General features: G+C 39.2%; 1 protein-coding gene across 1 annotated transcript; it reads right to left on the bottom strand.

The window, feature by feature from the left end:
• Positions 1 to 1,762: 1,762 nt before the first annotated feature.
• On the bottom strand, positions 1,763 to 20,796 carry LOC149194855 (putative multidrug resistance protein). Its single transcript, XM_089407824.1, has 4 exons — positions 20,563 to 20,796; positions 2,870 to 3,112; positions 2,551 to 2,755; positions 1,763 to 2,412 (listed from the first exon to the last, which is right to left on the bottom strand). The coding sequence occupies exons 1-4, from the start codon at positions 20,794 to 20,796 to the stop codon at positions 1,763 to 1,765; spliced, it is 1,332 nt and encodes a 443-aa protein (XP_089263950.1).
• Between the last annotated feature and the right edge of the window lie 71 nt (positions 20,797 to 20,867).

Raw genomic sequence — 20,867 nt, 5'->3', positions numbered from 1 at the left:
TGTTTGGTAGGGTAAGGCTGGAACAAATAACGACATATGGAAAATGATTATTAATTTTAAGTTTCATTTTTTTATTAAAATGATAAGCCAATTACGTATATCTATTAAAATGAATTTCATGTCCATCATTACCATATGGTCTATTTCAAAAAAATAAAATCCTTCACCATCCTTTAAGAAATTCGACTCAAAAATACTAAAAAGAATTGTGTCATTATTGGTTTAGTTATTGTAATTGTAGTATCAGAGTTTTGTGTGCGTGTTTGTATATTGCATTTGCATAAAGCGGTCAAGTGGTTTCTTAGAATCACCTTTTGCAAAGAGAATTATTGCTAATCCAAATGTTGTTGAAGAATTGCAAGAGGTGATCATTGTGCATGACAGTTCTGCCCCTGATTTAGAAATATTTGAACACAACAATCCTCGGGAACGGGTTTACAAAATTAAGAATGAGGAGAATTCTGATCTCAACAATGGAAACATGAGTGCATTAACCAACTGTGATTTTGAGTTGGACAACATATTGAGGAAAATGAAAGGCGATTAACCACATTATAATATATATATATATATATATATATATATATATATATATATATATATATATCTATATATATATATATATATATATATATATATATATATATATATATATATATATATATATATAAATGTTTTTGTATGGATAGATGGATTTGTGACACACTCAATTTTTACAAATTAAACAACTTAAACTTATGAATTTTAAAAATTATACATAATTTTGAGCAAAATTAACTAGAAAAAATGCTAAGAAAAAAGCTTCTCATCTATTAATTAGATTAATTTAAAATATGACATTAGCACTTTGAGTATCCAAAATTTAATATTTTGGCATATAGTTGTAATGACATGACATTTGAGAATGTTTTTGTTAACCAACTCTATATACTTACATATTATAAACTTAAAAGAAAAAAATACACATAAAAAATCCTTATATTTAATATCTCACTTGATATTTGCTTGATTATGAAAATTAAAGTATAGCTTTTTCAATTTAAAAATCCTAACAGAATCTCTTTGGGCCTTTTGGAACAATCGCGGGTATTGATCAAATAAATAATAATAATCGGAATTCATTTATTCCGTTATTAAGTTAATAATTCTTGGTACAATGAACGCTATGGTTGTCAATGTGAGAGTTATGACGACTGAAAACTTCGGGTCTTCGTAACTACGGATACAATTGTGACGTATGGCGATCCTTTTGCCAAATTTTTTTGAATTACTTACAACTGGTTGCCCCACACAATTCGAATACAAAAATTGTCTACTGATGCTGCTCCAGTTTAATAAGACCAAAATATGCACTGCCTTCACCTTTGTCCATGAGATGCAAGTGATTTCCCTGCTCAACAACGCTCCCCTTTTCAATAACCGCTATACAGTCAGCATTTTGAACTGACGCCAGTCGATGAGCTACAGTGACAGTCGTTCGTCCCACCGTCACTCAATCCAATGCCTCCTGAACTACCTTCTCTGAATAAGCATCCAATGCACCGGTTGCCTCGTCCAACAGTAAGATGCTTGGATTCTTAATAATTTCCCTTGCTATCGCTATCCTTTGCTTCTGGCCCCCATACAGCTGCGTTCCCTGGTTCCCTGTGCTCGTTTCATATCCATCCTTCAAGCACCTGAAATATATGTTCACCATTCATTAATAACACGTAAATTGACAAACTTAGCGAGTAATTGCAATTAAAGATTTATTTGAGTCAACTTATGAAATGAATTCATGGGCATTGGCAGCATCTATTATTTCCGCCTCACTTGCGTTCTCTTTACCATAGGCAATGTTCTCCCGGATGCTCCCAACAAAAAGAGTTGGCTCCTGCCCTACAAGAGCTATATGCTCTCTCAATGACCGCAAATTGAAGCTCCTTATATCTTTCCCATCAACGAGTAATGTTCCTTTCAACGGATCATAGAATCTCTCTATCAATCCGATGATAGTGGACTTACCACACCCACTCTTTCCAACTAGTGCCACGCTGCTCCTTGCGTTGATTTTCAGGCTGTAGTTTCTCAAGATCATAGCATTTGGACGAGCTGGATAAGCAAAGTACATGCTATTGAGCGCTACATAGCGTTGGACTTTCTCAGGGTTAACCGCACCATGGTTCTCTGGATTTATAAGGCTATTTCTGTCCAAAATTTCAAACACGGATGTGACAGCATCAGACCCTTTGGCCAGGTCGGAAGTCATACTTCCAACATCCGCTATCATGCGACCCAATCTTCCAAATATAAAATGGTTCAATAAAAAAGCATGAAAACTGATAACACCTTGTGCTATGAGCTTCCCTCCGTACCAAAACTCAAATGGCCAATAGCATATTTCAAGAAACTTAGAAGTTCCCAGGGCCAATCCTGCATATCAAGACTGTTTATTGATCTCCCTACGTGAGCCTATTTGTGTGGAGTCAAAAATATTAATATTTTTTTCTTGAGAGCAAAAAGCCGCTATGGTTCTATGATGTGTGACACATTCGAAGGCCACTTGGCTACCTTGATTCTGCGCTTTAATAGACTTGCCCGAAACACTTTTAAGGAGGACGTTTCTAGTGTAGAAACAAAGCACCATCAATGGCTGCACAACGATCAAGACAATAGCAAGTCTCCAAGCTACCAACATTCCTAGAGTCACCGTTATAGTTACTCCAGAGATACACTCCACTAGGAGTGAAACACAATCTCCCACCAAGGATCTTACCTACATATATATAAAGCCTTAACATTGTTAAACAATTGATTTGTTGTATATATTTAGGGAAATAACAATGTTAAACAGATTAGTTGTAAAAAATATAATGGATTGGGTACTTACCACATTAGCTTCCTTGGCCAATTTTGAACAAACAGCTCCACTGGAATTTTGGTCCTGATTGAACCAGCCGACTTTGAATGTAAGAATTTTTGAAAACATTCTCTGGCGGATCCTTTTTGCTAGAAACTCACCCACCACTGTGAAGTTATAGTGTTGAACCAAATTCACTGCAAATACATGCACTGCTAGGGCTATAAAAAGAATGCAATAAGTTCCGACTTTTGATATGATTGTTGGGAATTTCTGATAATTCCATAACAGACAAACAAAGAATAATGCTCTGTTTCTAACACAGGAAACTAAAAATTGTTTGCTGAATACAGTGTTTCAGCAATAGAGTTTCAGCAATGGATTTTCAACAACGCATTGTTTGCTGAAGAGAGAGTTTCAGCAACACTCTGTTTTTGACGCCGAGAAACTATTTGCTAAAGACAGAGTTTCAGCAACGCAAAAAAAAACTTTGTATTCATTAACAATACTGACCGTTACAAAAAAAAATTCCTTTAACAGAGGGATTACAATAGGAACGCTTCAGATGCACTTCCAAAGATTTCACTCTATCTCTGCGTGCAAATTGACACTGCTGTGTCTACACTTCTGTGTCTACACTTTTGTGCATTACAAAAAGCAAAATACTCTGTCTCCTCTGAAAATCAACCCACTGTCTTTGCACTGTTGTGCATTACACACACACTTTGTCTCTGCTAAAAAATTAACACTGTTGTATGTAAAAACATTTTTTCATTCTTTGTGCTGCTGCGTCACATTACATTTCATATACAACTACAAAAGAAACATTACATGTACTGTAAAGAAAAAACTACTTAAAATTTTTATGACAAGACTAGAAATTAAAACAAGGTACGGAGGGGCAGACAAATAAGTTTAATTCCTGAAATTTTTGGATGTTGTTGTACATTCTCCATGTCCGCAATAAAACTTGGTGTTTACCATTTTTACCAACTCTTCCATGATTTTTGTGTTCTTAAATGTTTGATCTCCTTGATCCCGAAAAACAAAATCTGCACCGTGTAAAGAAAAATCTAGTATCAGTTTGTTGTTTTAATTGGTGTTGCAGTTGAAAGTAGTATTTCAACAGTCCCCTTTAATTTCAACTGCTGGGTTATCAGCCATACCTAGACATTTCCTCAAAAACTCAAAACTTTTCTGCCCCAATGGTTTGGTCAGAATATCTGCAACCTGCTCCTGAGTTCTACAGTGTTGTAAAACAATTTCTCCATTGTTTACCAATTTCCTGATGTAATGAAACTTTGTGTCAATGTGTTTCTTTCTCTTATGAAACACAGAATTCTTGGATAATGAAATAGCTGAGCTATTGTCACAAAAAATCATAGTTCCTTTTGCTTGCTCTTGGCATAAACGCCTTAACATCTTTCTCATCCAAGTTTCTTGACACGCTGCTGCTGTAGCTGCCACATATTCTGCCTTTGCTGTAGACAACACTATAATAGGTTGTTTTTTAGAAGCCCATGAAATGGCTCCTGAACCCATGTGAAAAACATAATCGGATGTGCCTTTCCGATTATCTACACTTCCTGCTCAATCACTATTAGTGTATCCAATTAAATATGAACATTCTAAAATAATATATAAAATTCCAAACCTTTTAGTACCTTTAACATACCTCAGAATCCTTCTTGTTGCCTACCAATGTGCTTCTTTTGGCCTCTCCATGAATCTGGAAATTAAACTAACAGCATGCATTATATTCGACCTAGTTGCAGTCAAATACATGTGGCTGCCAACTATGCTCTTGTACAAACTAGGATGAAAATCCTTGTTGCTGTCCTCTTTGCTGAGTTTTAATCCCATCACTGTGGGAGTGATTGCTGCTTTGCTCTCTTGCATATTAAATCTTTCCAACACTTCATTAACATATTTTTCTTGTGAAATAAAAATCCCATTTTCATTTTGTTCTACTTCTATTCCTAAGAAGTATCTCAGCAAACCCATGTCAGTCATTTCAAATTCTTCTTTCATGACTGTTTTGAAATTTTCAATAAGGTAATCATCATTACCTATGAAAATAACATCATCAACATATAACACAACAATTAGTATTTTACCATCCTTTTCTTTGATGTAGAGGGTGGGTTCTCCTTCACACTTTTCAAATCCATTTTCCAGTAGATAGGAATCTATCCTACTGTACCACGCTCTTGGTGCTGGCTTCAGCCCATAAACAACTTTCTTCAATCTGCACACTTTGTGCTCTTGGCCTTTCTTTTCATAGACTAGAGGTTGTTCAATGTAAACCTCTTCCATTAATACTCCATTTAGGAATGCTGACTTCACGTCCATTTGGTAAACTTTCCACTTGCTTTGTGCTGCTATGGACAACACTACTCTCATGGTTTCCATTCTAGCAACCGGTGTGAAAGTTTCCTCATAGTCTCTCCCATACTGCTGCTTATATCCTTTGACAACCAACCTTGCCTTGTGTCTTTCTATTTTTCCTTCAACATTACTCTTGGCCTGGTAGACCCATTTAACTCCAATGACTTCCTTTCCTTTTGGTAGTTCAACTAAATCCCATGTCTTGTTCCTTTCTATGGCATTGATCTCCTCATCCATAGCTTCTATCCATTTCCTATCCTTAATTGTTTCTTCGAAATGAACAGGGTCATCAACATGACACTATAAAGCAAACAAAGAGTTCATACCTTCATTTTCTGCCTCTTGTTCATAAATGTCACTTAAATTTTTGAACTTCTTACCTCTTTCATTTGGTGTACAAGTGCTTGAAGAAGCACTTGAATTTCCTCCTTGTGGTGTGCTTGGAGAAGCAATTTCATTTCTCCTCAAGGGTGTCTCTTGCTGCTCTTGTGTTGGTGCTGCTGTTTGGGGATGTATTTCAACCATCTCCTCATCATCTTCATCATGAGACAAAGAGTTTTTAACATTCGTTGTTTTCTCTATGCTTCCATCCCAAGCTTCCTCCTCAATGAACTGAACATATCTACTCACAATAAGCCTCTTGGTGGATGGGTTATACAACCTATAAGCTTTGGATTCCTCACTGTATCCAATGAAAATACATTTCTCCCCTTTGCTATCCAACTTCTTCCTTAGTTGATCTGGAATGTGTGCATAAGCCACACATCCAAAAACTTTCATATGGGTGACTCCTTGTTTTGTCCCACTCCGTGCTTCTTCCGGAACTCTGTTCATGACTACTTTTGTAGGCAATCTATTCAAAATATACGCTGCACAATGTACAACTTCAGCCCAATAATCATTTGGCAAATGCTTTGCCTTTAACATACTCCTCGCCATATCCATGATTGTCCTATTCTTTCTTTCGGCAACTCCATTTTGCTGCGGAGTGTACCTAGTGGTAAACTGCTTATGAATTCCATTTTCTCTACAAAAACATAGAAATTCCTTGGAGATATACTCAACTCCTCTATCAGTTCTCAGAACTTTAATATGCAGTCCACTTTAGTTTTCTACAAGTGCTTTGGAATTGCAAAATCTTTCAAACACTTCACTTTTGTTCTTCAGGAAATAAACCCAAATTTTTCTAGTAAAATCATCAATAAATGTTAGAATATAGTGGCTGCCTGCAAGTGATGGAGTTTGCATTGGTCCACATAAATCTGAGTGGACAATCTCTAAGGGTTCTTTTTCCATTATGCTTTTCCCAGATGGAAAACTTTCTCTGTGTTGTTTCCCCAAGATACAACCTTCACAAAGGTTGTTTGGTTTCTCTATCAATGGTAATCCAATTACCATTCCTTTTCTACTCAACAAGTTAAGACCTCCAAAGTTGAGATGTCCAAATCTCAAGTGCCACAACCAATTTTCATCTTTTAGTTCGCTTTGGAAAGCCTCTTGTGTCAATGCTGCTATTTCTTCTCCATTTTTTAAATCTGCTGGCTTTTTGAGAGGGAACATCCTGTTCCTTGTCATCTTCACTTCAGCAATACATTGTTTGTTGGGTGTTTTATCTATGATGGTGCATACATCATCCACAAAGAAGAGATTGTAACCCTTTTGAATAAGATGTCCAATACTTATAAGGTTACATTTCATTCCAGGAACATAATAAACATCTGATATGGTTTTATTTTCACTTTTCTTTGTTAAGACATTTACTTCTCCTTTTCCCATAACAAAAACTTTATTATCAGTTCCTAATATGACCTGTGACTTCCCACTCTGATCTAACATAGAAAACAGGGTTATGTTTCCTATCATATGGTTACTGCAACCAGAGTTTAGGAACCATACATCTTCACTCTTTTCTTCAGTCATATTATAGGCTAAAAACAAATTATCTTGGCTGATATTTTCTCTAGTGAAATTTGCACTAGTTCTATTATTCATATCATGCTGCTTCTTCCTACATTCATTTGCATAATTCCCATATTTTTTACAATAGTGACATTGGACATTGGATTTATCATACCTTTGTCCTTGAGCATGATGTTGTACACTTTGTTGGCTGCTGCCTTGGCCTTGGTTCTGATTTGGATTGCTGCCTCTTCCTTGAGCATTTGCTGGACTGTTTCTTCCACCTCTGTTTTGGCTTCTACCTCTTCCTCTCTTGTTTCCTCTGCCTTGACCTCTTCCTCTTCCAAAGAACATCTGGGTCTTAAAGGCATGCTCTAGAGATGAGTTTTCATTCTTACTCAATCTCTGCTCATGTGTTATCAGTGATGCATGTAGTTCATCAACTGAGAAGTTTGTGAGATCCTTTGTCTCTTCTATGGTGGTGACAATCACATCGAACCTTGAGGGTAGGATCCTCAATAGTTTCTCCACAATCCTCCTTTCTTCAAGAATCTCTCCATGAGACCTTATCTGTGTGACTAGACCAATCACATGTGTGAAGAATGAGTCAATATTATCTAACTCCTTCATGTAGAGAGTCTCAGAATCTCTCCTCAACAACTGTAGTTTTGTTGTCTTCACTTTCTCCATTCCTTGATAGGCTATCTTGAGAGTTTGCCATGCTTCTTTGGATGTCTTGGCTGCTGCTATCCTTGGAAACACACTCTCATGCACTGCTTGATACAGAAAATAGAGGGCTTTAGAATCCTTCTTCTTATTGCTCTTCAACAGTTCTTTCTCTGCCTGAGTCAAATTATTAAACTCATCTTCATCTATTGGTTCTTCAAAACCATACTCAACAAATTCCCATAAGTCTTGGGAAGCAAGCAAAGCTTTCATAGTTATTTCCCAATAGTCATAGTTTTTCCCATTAAATTGTGGGAACTGAGTATTACAGATACCCATGCTAGTGCTGGCTCGATCCATTCTTGCACTCTTCAAAATACTTGACTATGTATTTAAACTGATTGTCCTCAACAGTAACACAAAAACAAACTTGAGAAATACCTTGGATTCTTTCTTGACTGAGTCTTCATTCTACTGGAGAACCTGCTGCAGAAAGAAATCCTTCCTTCAGCTTCTTTGAGACCTTTAAAGAGCCTAGACAAGCTCTGATACCATGTTGGGAATTTCTGATAATTACAGAATAGACAAACAGAGAATAATGCTCTATTTCTAACACAGGAAACTAAAAATTGTTTGCTGAATACAATGTTTTAGCAACAGAGTTTCGTCAACAGAGTTTCAACAACGCATTTTTTGCTGAAGACAGAGTTTCAGCAACACTCTGTTTTTGACGCTGAGAAACTATTTGCTAAAAACAGAGTTTCACCAATGCAAAAAAAAAAAACTTTGTATTCATTAACAATACTGACTGTTACAAAAAACACTTCCTCTAACAAAGGGATTACAGTAGGAACGCTTCAGATGCACTTCCAAAGATTTCACTCTATCTCTGCCTGAAAATTGACACTGCTGTGTCTGCACTTTTGTGCATTACAAAAAGAAAAATACTTTGTCTCCTCTGAAAATCAACCCACTGTCTTTGTACTGCTGTGCATTACACACACACTCTGTCTCTACTCAAAAATTAACATTGTTGTATGTAAAAACATTTTTTCATTCTTTGCACTGCTGCGTCACATTACATTTCATATACAACTACGAAAAAATCATTGCATGTACCATAAAGAAAAAACTACTTAAAATTTTTATGACAAGACAAGAAATTAAAACAAGGTATGGAGGGGCAGACAAATAAGTTTAATTCCTGAAATTTCTGGATGTTGCAGTACATTCTCCATGTCCGCAATAAAACCTGGTGTTTATTATTTTTACCAACTTTACCATGATTTTTATGTTCTTAAATGTTTGATTTCCTTGATCCCAAAAAATAAAATCTGCACCGTGTAAAGAAAAATCTAGTCTTGATTTTTTGTTTTAATTGGTGCTGTAGTTGAAAGTAGTATTTCAACACTGATCTCATTTTCGTCTTTCAGAAAGAGCGCAGAAATCATGGTTGCCACAGTGACGGAATAAGCTATTTAAGTTGCTGCATATCCAAAGGCGCCTACACAGCCCTGGTGGGCCCCAGTATTGCAGCAATAATGCTGCAACGCCTGGGACTCCCTTCTTTACTTTTATCAACCCGGTAGTTCGTAACAAACTTGGAAGCGATGGTGCTGTATGCACAAGTACTAGCTCTTGCCGTGGCTGTCACTTGGTCAGCTGGCACAAGTCCGCTAGGAGCTTAAGCCAACTTCTATGAGCTCTTAGAAGAAGCTTTTTAACTGATGGATGAAAGCTAACTCAAAGGGGACTAATATACTTGCAGAAAGAAACTGAAAGCAGAAAGGAAATGCAAACCCTAGCAAACCCTAGTTTTACTGACTAACCCTACTGGTGCAAGAAAAATGATGAAAGCTACAGAAAGGAATTCCATTGACTCTTAGAAAGGTAAAATGCATGTGACTAAGCTACTTCTGAAGTGCAATCTGAAAAAAAAAAAATATATATATCTTTTTGTATTTTTGAGTAAGTTGGCAGAATTATTGTGCATGTGCTTTAACTGTTTTTGAGTGTGCAGAGGTTCATTGGCTAAGGGAAATGCTTGCAGGAGGTTGGGAAGGTTAGAAGGGGGCCTAAGGGGTCCCTAGCACCCTTTCAGAGAGTTTCACAGAGTTTGGCTATCAAGAAACCGCTTTCGTGAGCTTCTATAGGAAGTCTGCAAGGGTTCTACAGGATGTTCTGAAATTTCTACAGGATGTTCCAAAAAGAGAATTTTGGAGGGTTGATGGAGGAAAAATGGTGGGAAAGTGGACATGGAGGTTGGATAAGGATGTTAAGGGGTCTAGGACCTAGCGCATGAGGCTAAGGAGCGATTGGATTTGGTTCAAGGATGGAGGAAGCGATGATGCACAAGAGTGTAGAAATTAGGGCAAGGTGGGAAAAGTATGGAAAATGAAGGGTAGGAATCATGGATTAAGGGTTGGAGCAAATTATTTGATGGAGGAAAGGTAGATAAAGAGGTAATATAGGTGATCTGCACACAATTTTCTAAAACTAACCAAACAAAGATTTTGCAAACCCAAGATCTAGCTATCTTGACCTAATTTGACCTAAATAATAGCAAGGAAAATGAACAGCAGTTTATTTGCAACGAAATAATGTGAAATGCTATGCAAACTAAGCAATCATTGACCTGATCATCTAACCAAAACTGGTATCAACTTCTGCAAACGAGAATACAACACTAACAGTTGCGCGGTGAAGCAAAGAAAGTGTTTTTGTTGGCAGCAAAGTCACCCTTGGTCCCAACTCATGGTCCAACTGAGGGAGAGGTGAGATCAGAGGTGTTTGATAGCATTTTTCTAAGGATCTTCTCTATTATTAACCTTTCAAATCAATCTGAACATGAAAATTCTTTTTAATCACCAAAAGCAACCTAAACAACAAAACAAAATTTAAATCTAAATAGCAGATTTTATTCTAAGAATGCAGCAAAAACACATGAAAGTAAACAAAGGAAGTACTGGGCACTTGGGTTGGGCCCAACCCAAAGAGCTATAGCCTCCTGAGAAAGATTAGCACTGGTGCAAAGCTGGATTCATCTTTATTGCTCAAGAAATATTACATTCCAAAAACTGTCCACAAGAAAAAGCTTGAAAATGTGCTGAAATGCAGAGCTAACCTACTGCCTAAGAAAAATGACTAAAATTGAACTACAAACTAGCTAACTTCTGCCTACAAAGTGACTAACTGAAATGAGGCCCTAAGCCTTCTTATTTATACAAATTGAGGACCCCAATAGCCCTCCTAAACTTTAGGAACTCGACTGCCAAAACTTGTAGTTAACAGCACCTTTACTAGCCCTTGCTCGGTTGCCCTTGTGATAATTGATTTGGTGGCCCTTGAACTCCAAGCTGATGGTGGAGAATTCGAGGTAACGACCCATAAATGAAGGGAACACCTCCCTAAAAATCCTCTCCCTTGTTCTTCCACGAATTTGGCTGCCAAGTGCTCATTAAAACCTTTGATTTTGTCTCAAAATTGACCAAAAAAACTGCACAAAGCACCCATTAGACTTGTTGGCATAATTAATAACCCAATTCACTCTATTATCATAAATATAATAAAAAACATGCAATAAAATAATGAGAATGGTGGATTAAGTCGAATTAGGAGGCTGAATGAGCCCATATAATTATCCATTTTTGGGGCTCATCATCACCCCCCTACTGAAAGTATTGCTCATCCTCTGAGAAACTAATCTATCTCTTCCTCTTTGATTGCCCTGGTGGCCTCCCTGTCATGCCAAGCTTCTGAAGTGATGTCCTCTTCTCGGTCATGGAACCATGCTTTTCTCTCTACTTCTTCCCACTGCCTGTGCTCCTTTTCCTGTAGCAGTTTTGTTAAAGCTTCAACCTCAACCGGCAGCTTGTCCTCTCCTTGTTGTTCATCAGATGTTTCCTTGTCTTTCCTTCTTCCTGTGATTATTTGGCCACATTTTCCTCCAATTTCTCGGTCTCTTTTAACTTAGCCCGAGTTTCCTGTAGAGAATTCTCAGCTTCCTGTAGAACTGTCTCAGCTTCCAGTAGAGCTGTCTTTGAGTCCATCATCTGAATGTTCTCTCTCCAGGTGAAGGGTTTTGGCTTCCTTGTTCATAGGTGATGGTTATCTTTGAAGAAGACTCCTCCTTTTGTTTAGTTGTTGTGTCCTTAATGACAATTTGCTCCTTTGACTGTGGCTGGGGTCTACCTACTTCTACCTGTGCGCTCCTCCTTGCCTTAAAGTATAGGGAAGTTTGCCTTTTTCTCTTCCCTTTTTGTTTTGGAAGTGTGCTTAAGGTTGCAAGCACAGTTGCTGCCTCCCTGGCCAGAATATCATGAGATTTCTCCTTCTACTGCTCTGAGTCCATGCTTCCTGTAGAAAGTCTTGTGTTGACTGTTTTCTAGCTTCCTGTAGAAACTGTTTTCTGGCTTCCTGTAGAAACTGTCTTCATTGTTTCGGTCTGCTTGGTTGGGGGTGTCTTCCCTTTTAATTTTGGTGTGGTTGGCTTGGTTGTGTCCTCACTTTTTTGGACTTTTTCAGTCCTCTCTTCCCTGCTCTGCAATCTCTTCTCCCTGGGTGTTTGTGCCATTGTTCCTCCCACAATTTTAGGCTTTGCCTTGGACTTTTCCTCGTTTCTCTTCTTATTCTCTCTGTGGCGGTCTGTCGTGTCTTTCTTTTCCACTGACTTTCTCTTCTGCCTCAATATGTTCCCTTTCTTCACTGCTGGATGAAGTGATTTCCTTGGCCAGAATTCGAATATCATCCTTGGACATGTTGCGGAAAATCTGCCAAGAGAGAGAGACAGTATAGGTATGGAGGGCATCTTCCACTAGAAACTTGATAAGCCCATGATGGGCTAGTTGATTCAGTGTCCCTTCCTTCAATTTTGTGCCACACTCAATTAATGATTATAGGAGGAAATAGGGGATGCTTAATTTTTGTTCTGGAGGTAAATCTATCCCATGTCTGAGTTCGCTCAACAACCGGAAGTGATAGCCGTAAACAATACTGAACTACCCCTCACAGGTAATGTATTTCATGATCTGAAAGCTGAATTCGTTCCAAAAAGGATGTACTCTGGCTCTCCGGACCCCATTCTTGTCTTCTACAAACTGTTCCTCTAATAGGAAGAATTATTTCTTTGCTTTTTGGCCCAATGCCCTCTCCTCTTTGCTCCAGGGTATCCCTAATGGCAGATCAATAACTCGACTAATGAGTTGTGGGGTAAGCTTTAGGGTCAACCCTCTGAAATTCACAGTGGCCAGTGTCTTTGATTTAGGCTGTAGGGACATTAAGAACTCTTCTGTTACCTCATCGTCATGACCTTGAATTTTTTCACAAAAGGTCATCCAATTGGCACGGGTGAAGAGGTTCACCACCTCGGGATGTTCACACAATTTCCTGGAATGCGAGGGTTCCTTTCTGATAAACCCTCTTGGCATGGTGAGAGTGCTCTATTTTGTGCTCTAAGCAAAGAGGACTTGTTGTTTTATGGTTTCCTTCTTCGAACTTGAAGACAATATCCTTGAGGTGTTTATGTTTTAAACTTGCACCAGTTCCCTGGTTTTAAAAAACTCAACTGTCCATGTACAAAAGGAAGAATTTGGTTTCCCCAGACAGAGTGCAGAGCTCAATTTCCACCCCCCAGCATACATATAACCATGTACAATTCACATTTTTCTTACACAGGTTAGCCCTGACAGTGCTTTAACTTTTCTACAGGAGGAATTTTCTTTAGGAATCGTGGAGAAAAACTTGGACGCAAAACCAATGAAGAAATTTCATGCAACACAGGAAAACTGTTGCTTTTGACTCACGACAGACTTGTCTCTAACCCTCCAATTCAAAACAGCTCAATTCATCACCTTTTTGGAGTATATCATGCATGGAAGAGTGTTTTCGATCCTACCTTTCTCGGGACTCCAAATTTGTCGAAGAAAAACCAGGCTTCTCTGTTTCGGAAGGCTATGCCGTACTTCCTGTAGAATTTCTTGCTGGCTTCTGTAGGATGTCCCTGCGCCTCTGAACGAGCTCGGTACGCGGGAGAACTTTGAAACAGGCCGAAAAGCTTGGTGGAGGACGATAGGTTAACAGATTGTGGGAGCAGAGGACACGTACTTCGGCTAAGAACGTTGCAGGTGCAAATGAATCAGCGGGTGGTGAGAGTCAGCCGAGCATTTTTTAATTACGGCGTGATTCGTGATGAGGGAGTGAAGTGGCTAGGGGTACGTGGCCACATGCAGACTGCAGTGCTATCATGAACTGCATGTTCTCTTCTTGATCAGTTGCACTGGAGTTCAAATGGCCAACACTCCCTGTTTTTTTAATTTTCACGTGAGTCGACTGTCCACGTATACTGCATGATTTCCGGCTGAGCGCTAGAGAAGGCACTGTCGGGTTAACTTTGCTAGATTCCTGGCTTAATCCCACCATTCCATTCGTTTAAGCACTTTCGAATCATATTGATGCAAATAGAGGAACTGGTTTAGACGCATACCTGTAAGTCGACGTGCTGCTGGGTCCTTTTTGCTGCTGCATGCATTTGTTTCTGTGGTTGCATGATGGCTTGGTGGCTGATTCATGGCTATTTTTTTCTTGTGCAGGTATCCTCTGGCCAGATCCATGCTGCAGGAGCTGGCTTCACGTTCAGATTTGCACCCTCATGCTGTTGACGCTGAATTTTCACAGGACAAAAACTTGTTTTTTCCATTGCTCCTGAACGATAGACCAGATCGATATGAAACTTTATGAGCATGTTTCCTATCATCATTATGCACCTCCCATAGCAAAATTGCGATCAATGGATGCAAAAATTTCGAGAAAAATGGAAAATGGCTTAATATTACAGAGGTCGATTTATCGGAAACCGTGCATCGGAATCAGTTGAAACTGCTTGGGTAGGTTACTATCACCCATATGCATCTCCCCATGAAACAGGTTTTGAAACAGATGCACGGATATGGAGAAAATACAAAAATGGCTGAAGGTGATGGAGGCTAGTTTCTTGGAAACCGTGCACCGGAATTGGATGAAATTGCTCGAGCATGTTGCCATCATCCCTATACAACTCCCCATAAAACGGTTTTGTAAATGGATGCACGGTTTTCACATGAGAGAAAAAACAAATTTCAGCACTATGTATTTTTGCTTCCAAGCATTCTGCAGTTTTTTGCATGGTAAGAAAAATGAGCTTGGACTGTGATGCAGGCATGGAATTGATGGGAGAGAGGTTTGAGGATTGTAGGAGGACTTATGAACCCATGAGGAAGCTATCATGTTTGCCAAACTACCTTTTTGAAATCCATTTCTAGCTTCCTGTAGAAATCCTGTAATTTCTACAGGAACTTCCTGTAGAACACGCAGTTTTGAGGAAAGAAGCACAATGAGATGGAAAAAATGATGGAGAAGGGTGAGGGATGGAAACATGGATGCTTGCAGGCCTCATGGATAGATTCCCGGTCTTCATGTCCTCTTCAGAGATCAATTTTGGCTTGTTTGCAGGCTTCCTGTAGAAGGCACAGAACTTCCTCTGTCTTTGTCTTGAGCAATCCTCCTGACCTGCAATGTTCTTCTTGCAACTTGCAATTACTCAATAGAAATTAGGTTTATTTTTTTTCTTCTTTTTTTCCCTCTCTTTTTTTGAAGACAACTAGGGCGCCTCATGGAGGTTTTCACCCTAATTGCTTGCCCTGGGCGCCTCCAAGGGAGGTTTTCACTCAGGGATATTGTTTTTTTTTTTTTTCTTTCCAACCCATTGACCGCCTCATGGAGGTTTTCAATCAATGAGCCAATCTAAGGTGCCTCCGAGGAGGTTTTCACGTTAGATTTTTATTTTCATCTTATTTTCATTTTTTCATTTTTTTCTTTTTTTCTACCCTACCCTACTTCAAAAACAAAATTCTTTTCAAGTATAAGAATACTTCCAATGGAGCCATGTGCACATCAAGATTAGAGACAAAATGATGTGGCGGCTTGAAATGCATGCTTTTACAGCTATCTGGATTTCAGAGACCAAATGATTTGACTTTAAAGGGATCAAACATAGCTGAAGAAGAGAGTACTACTGCAACTTAGTGACCGTCTGGAACCATGTCTCAATATAGCTTTGATATCCTTGGTCCTTTTGCCGATCTGGATCATTCTCCATATCTTCTTCTATCATGACCTTCACATCTTCCTCTTTTTGCTGATTTTTCTCTTGACTACATGGAGGGTTTCATGTTAACCATGAGGGAGCTTTCTTGATCTCTGCTTCTGATGTCTTCTCTTCATCAAGTACAGCCCACGGTGCTTTGATCTCCTCTTTTGAATCTTCTTTTTCATTTGGTCCTTCAATGTTGTCAATATAATCTCTGTTTTGGAATACTCTTCCTGACCTATGGTGAAGATAATTGAGCTCAAGAGGAGTCATTTGGACATGTTGTGCCTCAGCATTGTAATTGGATTGAGCTACTCCAATGTGTGGATTTGAAAATGGTGGTACGGGTAGTTGAGTGGGGGTGTATATTCGAGATGGAGGTGGATGGCGTTGTGGTTGGGCAGGTGGTAGAGGCAAATGAGCGGGAGGAGAGTTGTACTGGGGCCTCCACCCCTGATGAGGTGCATTCCACTGAGGCTGTGGCTGAGCATAAGAATGAAACGAATGAGCAACTGGAGAAGCATGGTATTGAGGAGGATACGACCAAGGAGGGGGTGTGGACCAGGAAGAATTAGCAGGGGGACCCCAAGAAGGCATGGAAGTGGCTTGATAAGGGTTATAATGGGTCTGGGATGTCCCTTGCATTCCCTCCTGGTAGGGTATGGGTCCATGTGGCCTCCTTTGGTTCATATAATAGAGTGATTCAGTGGCTCCTTTGGCTCTCTGATATGCAGCTTTAAGTCCAGGCAAGGAAGGGCATTGATTCGTAGGATGGTATTCTTCACAGACAAAACACACTTATAGGGAGTGCATTGGACATTCGTTCCTAGGATGCTTTCTAGTGCACCTAGGACAAAATATGACCAAATCCCTCTTGGATTCCTCTTGCTTCCTTTGGATCTATAAGGCATCCAGTTGCATGGCAAGAAACTGCCTCATATCGCTCTTGAAATCTTCCATCTGATTTGCAAATTCATTTTTGGATAAGGTACTACTCCCAACATTTCTGTTTGCAGCCATTTTCTCCAGAGGAATGTTTTCTTCTTCTTCTCCCCTAGAGGTTCTTCAAATATGTCTTGTTGTCCACCTAGGGGTTCTTCTTAATCACAACCATCGAAGAAGAGAGAAGGTTGGCTGTGTGAAGCAGTGGGGGGTGTTGTGCAAACATTTTTTTGACTTATCTCTACTCCTACCAGGCATGAAATGAAATCTTTTTGGTTGATTTTTGTTTCTTTTTTCTGCTTGTACCTGCAAAAACTAAAATAGATTGAACTGCAACTAACTATCTTGCTGAAATGAAAATGCGGAATTGAAATGAAAGCAGGAAAGGACTAATCTATTTTTCTCAAATGAAATTGCAGGAATGAAATGCTAGGCTATGCTTGCGGAATTGAAATGCTAATCTACGCTAGCAAAAATGAAATTGCGGAATTGAAATGCTAATCTATGTAAGCGGGAAATTCTAATATACTTTTGTAGAAACGAAATCGCATAATGGAAATGAAATAAACTACTTAGCAGAAGGTTGTAGTGGAAAATAGAAGAAAAGTAGCAATCACCAATGCTCTGACGCTTCCCCGGCAACGGCGCCAAAAAGATGGTGGGCCCCAGTATTGTAGCAATAATGTTGCAACTCCTGGGACTCCCTTATTTACTTTTATCAACCCAGTAGTTCGTAACAAACTTGGAAGCGACGGTGCTATATGCACAAGTACTAGCTCTTGCCGCGGCTGTCACTTGGTCAGCTGGCACAAGTCCGCTAGGAGCTTAAGCCAACTTCTATGAGCTCTTAGAAGAAACTTTTTAACTGATGGATGAAAGCTAACTCAAAGGGGGCTAATATACTTACAGAAAGAAACTAAAAGGGGAAAGGAAATGCAAACCCTAGTTTTACCGACTAACCCTACTGGTGCAACAAAAATGATGAAAGCTACAGAAAGGAATGTCATTAACTCTTAGAAAGGTAAAATGCATGTGAATAAGCTACTTCTGAAGTGAAATTTGAAAAGAAACATCTTTTTGTATTTTTGAGTAAGTTGGCAGAATTATTGTGCATGTGCTTTAACTGTTTTTGACTGTGCAGAGATGGATTGGCAAAAGGAAATGCTTGCAGGAGGTTGGGAATGTTAGAAGAGGGCTTAAGGGGTCCCTATCACCCTTCCAGAGAGTTTCACAGAGTTTGGCTATCAAGAAACCACTTTTGTGAGCTTCTACAGGAAGTCTGCAGGGGTTATATAGGATGTTCCGAAAAGAGGATTTTGGAGGGTTGGTGGAGGAAAAACGATGGGAAAGTGGACATGGAGGTTGGATAAGGATGTTAGGGGGTCTAGGACCTAGCACATGAGGCTAAGGAGCGATTGGATTTGGTTCAAGGATGGAGGAAGGGATGATGCACAAGAGTGTAGAAATTAAGGCAAGGTGGGAAAAGTATGGCAAATGAAGGGTAGGAATCATGGATTAAGGGTTGGAGTAGATTATCTAATGGAGGAAAGGTAGATAGAGAGGTAATACAGGTGATCTGTACATAATTTTCTAAAACTGACCAAACAAAGACTATGCAAACCCAAGATCTAGCTATCTTGACCTAAATAACAGCAAGGAAAATGAACAACAGTTTATTTGCAACGAAATAATGTGAAATGCTATGCAAACTAAGCAATCATTGACCTGATCATCTAACCAAAACTGGTATCAACTTCTGCAAACGAGAATACAACACTAACAGTTGCACGGTGAAGCAAAGAAAGTGTTTTTGTTGGCAACAAAGTCACCTTTGGTCCCAGCTCATGGTCCCACTGAGGGAGAGGTGAGATCAGAGGTGCTTGATAGCCTTTTTCTGAGGATATTCTCTGTTATTAACCTATCAAATCAATCTGAACATGAAAAGCCTTTTTAATCACCAAAAGCAACCTAAACAACAAAACAAGATTTAAATCTAAATAGCAGATTTTATTCCAAGAATGCAGCAAAAACACATGAAAGTAAACAAAGGAGGTACTGGGCACTTGGGTTGGGCCCAACCCAAAGAGCTATAGCCTCCTGAGAAAGATTAGCACTGGTGCAAAGCTGGATTCATCTTTATTGCTCAAGAAATGTTACATTCCAAAAACTGTCCACAAGAAAAAGCTTGAAAATGTGCTGAAATGCAGAGCTAACCTACTGCCTAAGAAAAATGACTAAAATCGAACTACAAACTAGCTAACTTCTACCTAAAAAGTGACTAACTGAAATGAGGCCCTAAGCCTTCTTATTTATACAAATTGAGGACCCCAACATCCCTCCTAAAATTTAGGAACTCGGCTGCCAAAACTTGTAGTTAATAGCACCTTTACTAGCCCTTGCTCGGCTGCCCTTGTGATAATCGATTTGGTGGCCCTTGAACTCCGAGCTAATGGTGGAGAATTCGAGGTAAGGGCCCAGAAATGAAGGGGACACCTCCCTACAAATCCTCTCCCTTGTTCTTCCACGAATTTGGCTGCCAAGTGCTCATTAAAACCTTTGATTTTGTCTCAAAATTGACCATAAAAACTGCACAAAGCACCCATTAGAATTGTTAGCATAATGACTAACCCAATTCACTCTATTGTCATAAATATAATAAAAAACATGCAATAAACTAATGAAAATGGTGGATTAAGTCGAATTAGGAGGCTGAATGAGCCCATATAATTATCCATTTTTGGGGCTCATCAAGCCCATGGGTGATCTAGGTGGATGTTGGTGGCCACCCACCTATCCCATCTGGACCCCCACAACTGTCCCTTTAAGTCTTTCAGTTTCCTTAATTATAGCGCAGTTTACTATTTTTAGCAGTTTTTCAAGTCCTAAACTTCCGGAGCTGTTTTGAGGCCCTAAACGACGTTTTTTGGGAAATCTACCACCATCGATTTTTCTTTCAAAAAATTGTCTTTTTTGTTGTAGTCCTCGGAGAGATCTTTCAAATGGGCTATTATGCGTGTCAAACGGAGATAATACGACCAATTCGCGACCCCGAGAAGTTGATGTACCAACTTACCCAAAAACGGGGCCCACAATTTGGCGTTTCATCTTCTAGGGTTAGGTTTTGGAATGTGAAGGGTTTTCCATTATTTCTCAACAATAAATAGGCCTTCGAGCCTCATTGTAACACAGTTCAGAATAGTTCAAAGGCATGTAGCCGCGACATCTCTTCTCAGAGATAAGCTACCATCGCCCTAGCTGGTTTATTTCCATTTCTGTTTGTAAGCATATTTCAGTATTTTACAGTAATGAAATGAAGTATTATTTCCGCTGCATATCTATCTTTATGGTTATCTCTGTATTTTATTGCGTTCCTATTTAAATCCAGATCAATGAGAGTATTCTTCCACTCTAGAACATTCAATGCAAGCAACCTCAAGAAGGAAGATTCGGGTGCAGCCTTGGCTTTTAGTTCTTCTTGTTCTAGGCTTGATATGCAACTATCAAATTGATTTGATCTAGCGCGTGACTTGTTATCATCTAAGCTTTGGCTATTTACTCCGAATGGCATTAGAGTATTTGATGTAGCATTAGTACCATGTGACGGGGCCTTTTGTTGCATCTGCAGTAAAGTTGTATATGCCCCATTTGGGTTAGTTATCAGTTCTTGGTGTCCATCAAATTCGATGACCTGACCCTTTTATATCACCACGATTTTATTTGCTCCCTGAATAGTGGAGAGACCCTGAGCCACAACCATCGTAGTGCACCCAATAGAAGCCTTACCAAGTGCGTCCTGAACAATCTTCTCTGATGCCACATATAAAGCACTGGTGGCCTCGTCTAAAAGTAGAATGGAAGGGTTTTTCAGCATCGCTCTGGCTATGGCTATTCTCTGCTTTTGCCCTCTTGACATCTGCGTGCCCCCTGCTCCTACCTGCATTTGGACAGATCATGAAATGAATTCTTGGTATTTTTTATTGACAAAATATAATAACTATAATATTTAAGAGT

The sequence above is a fragment of the Pinus tabuliformis genome, chromosome 2_2, assembly GCF_031772625.1.
Source record: "Pinus tabuliformis cultivar Carrire ecotype Pingquan chromosome 2_2, CPIR1, whole genome shotgun sequence".
NCBI lineage: Eukaryota > Viridiplantae > Streptophyta > Pinopsida > Pinales > Pinaceae > Pinus > Pinus tabuliformis.
This window is presented reverse-complemented; position numbering and strand designations above follow the sequence as displayed.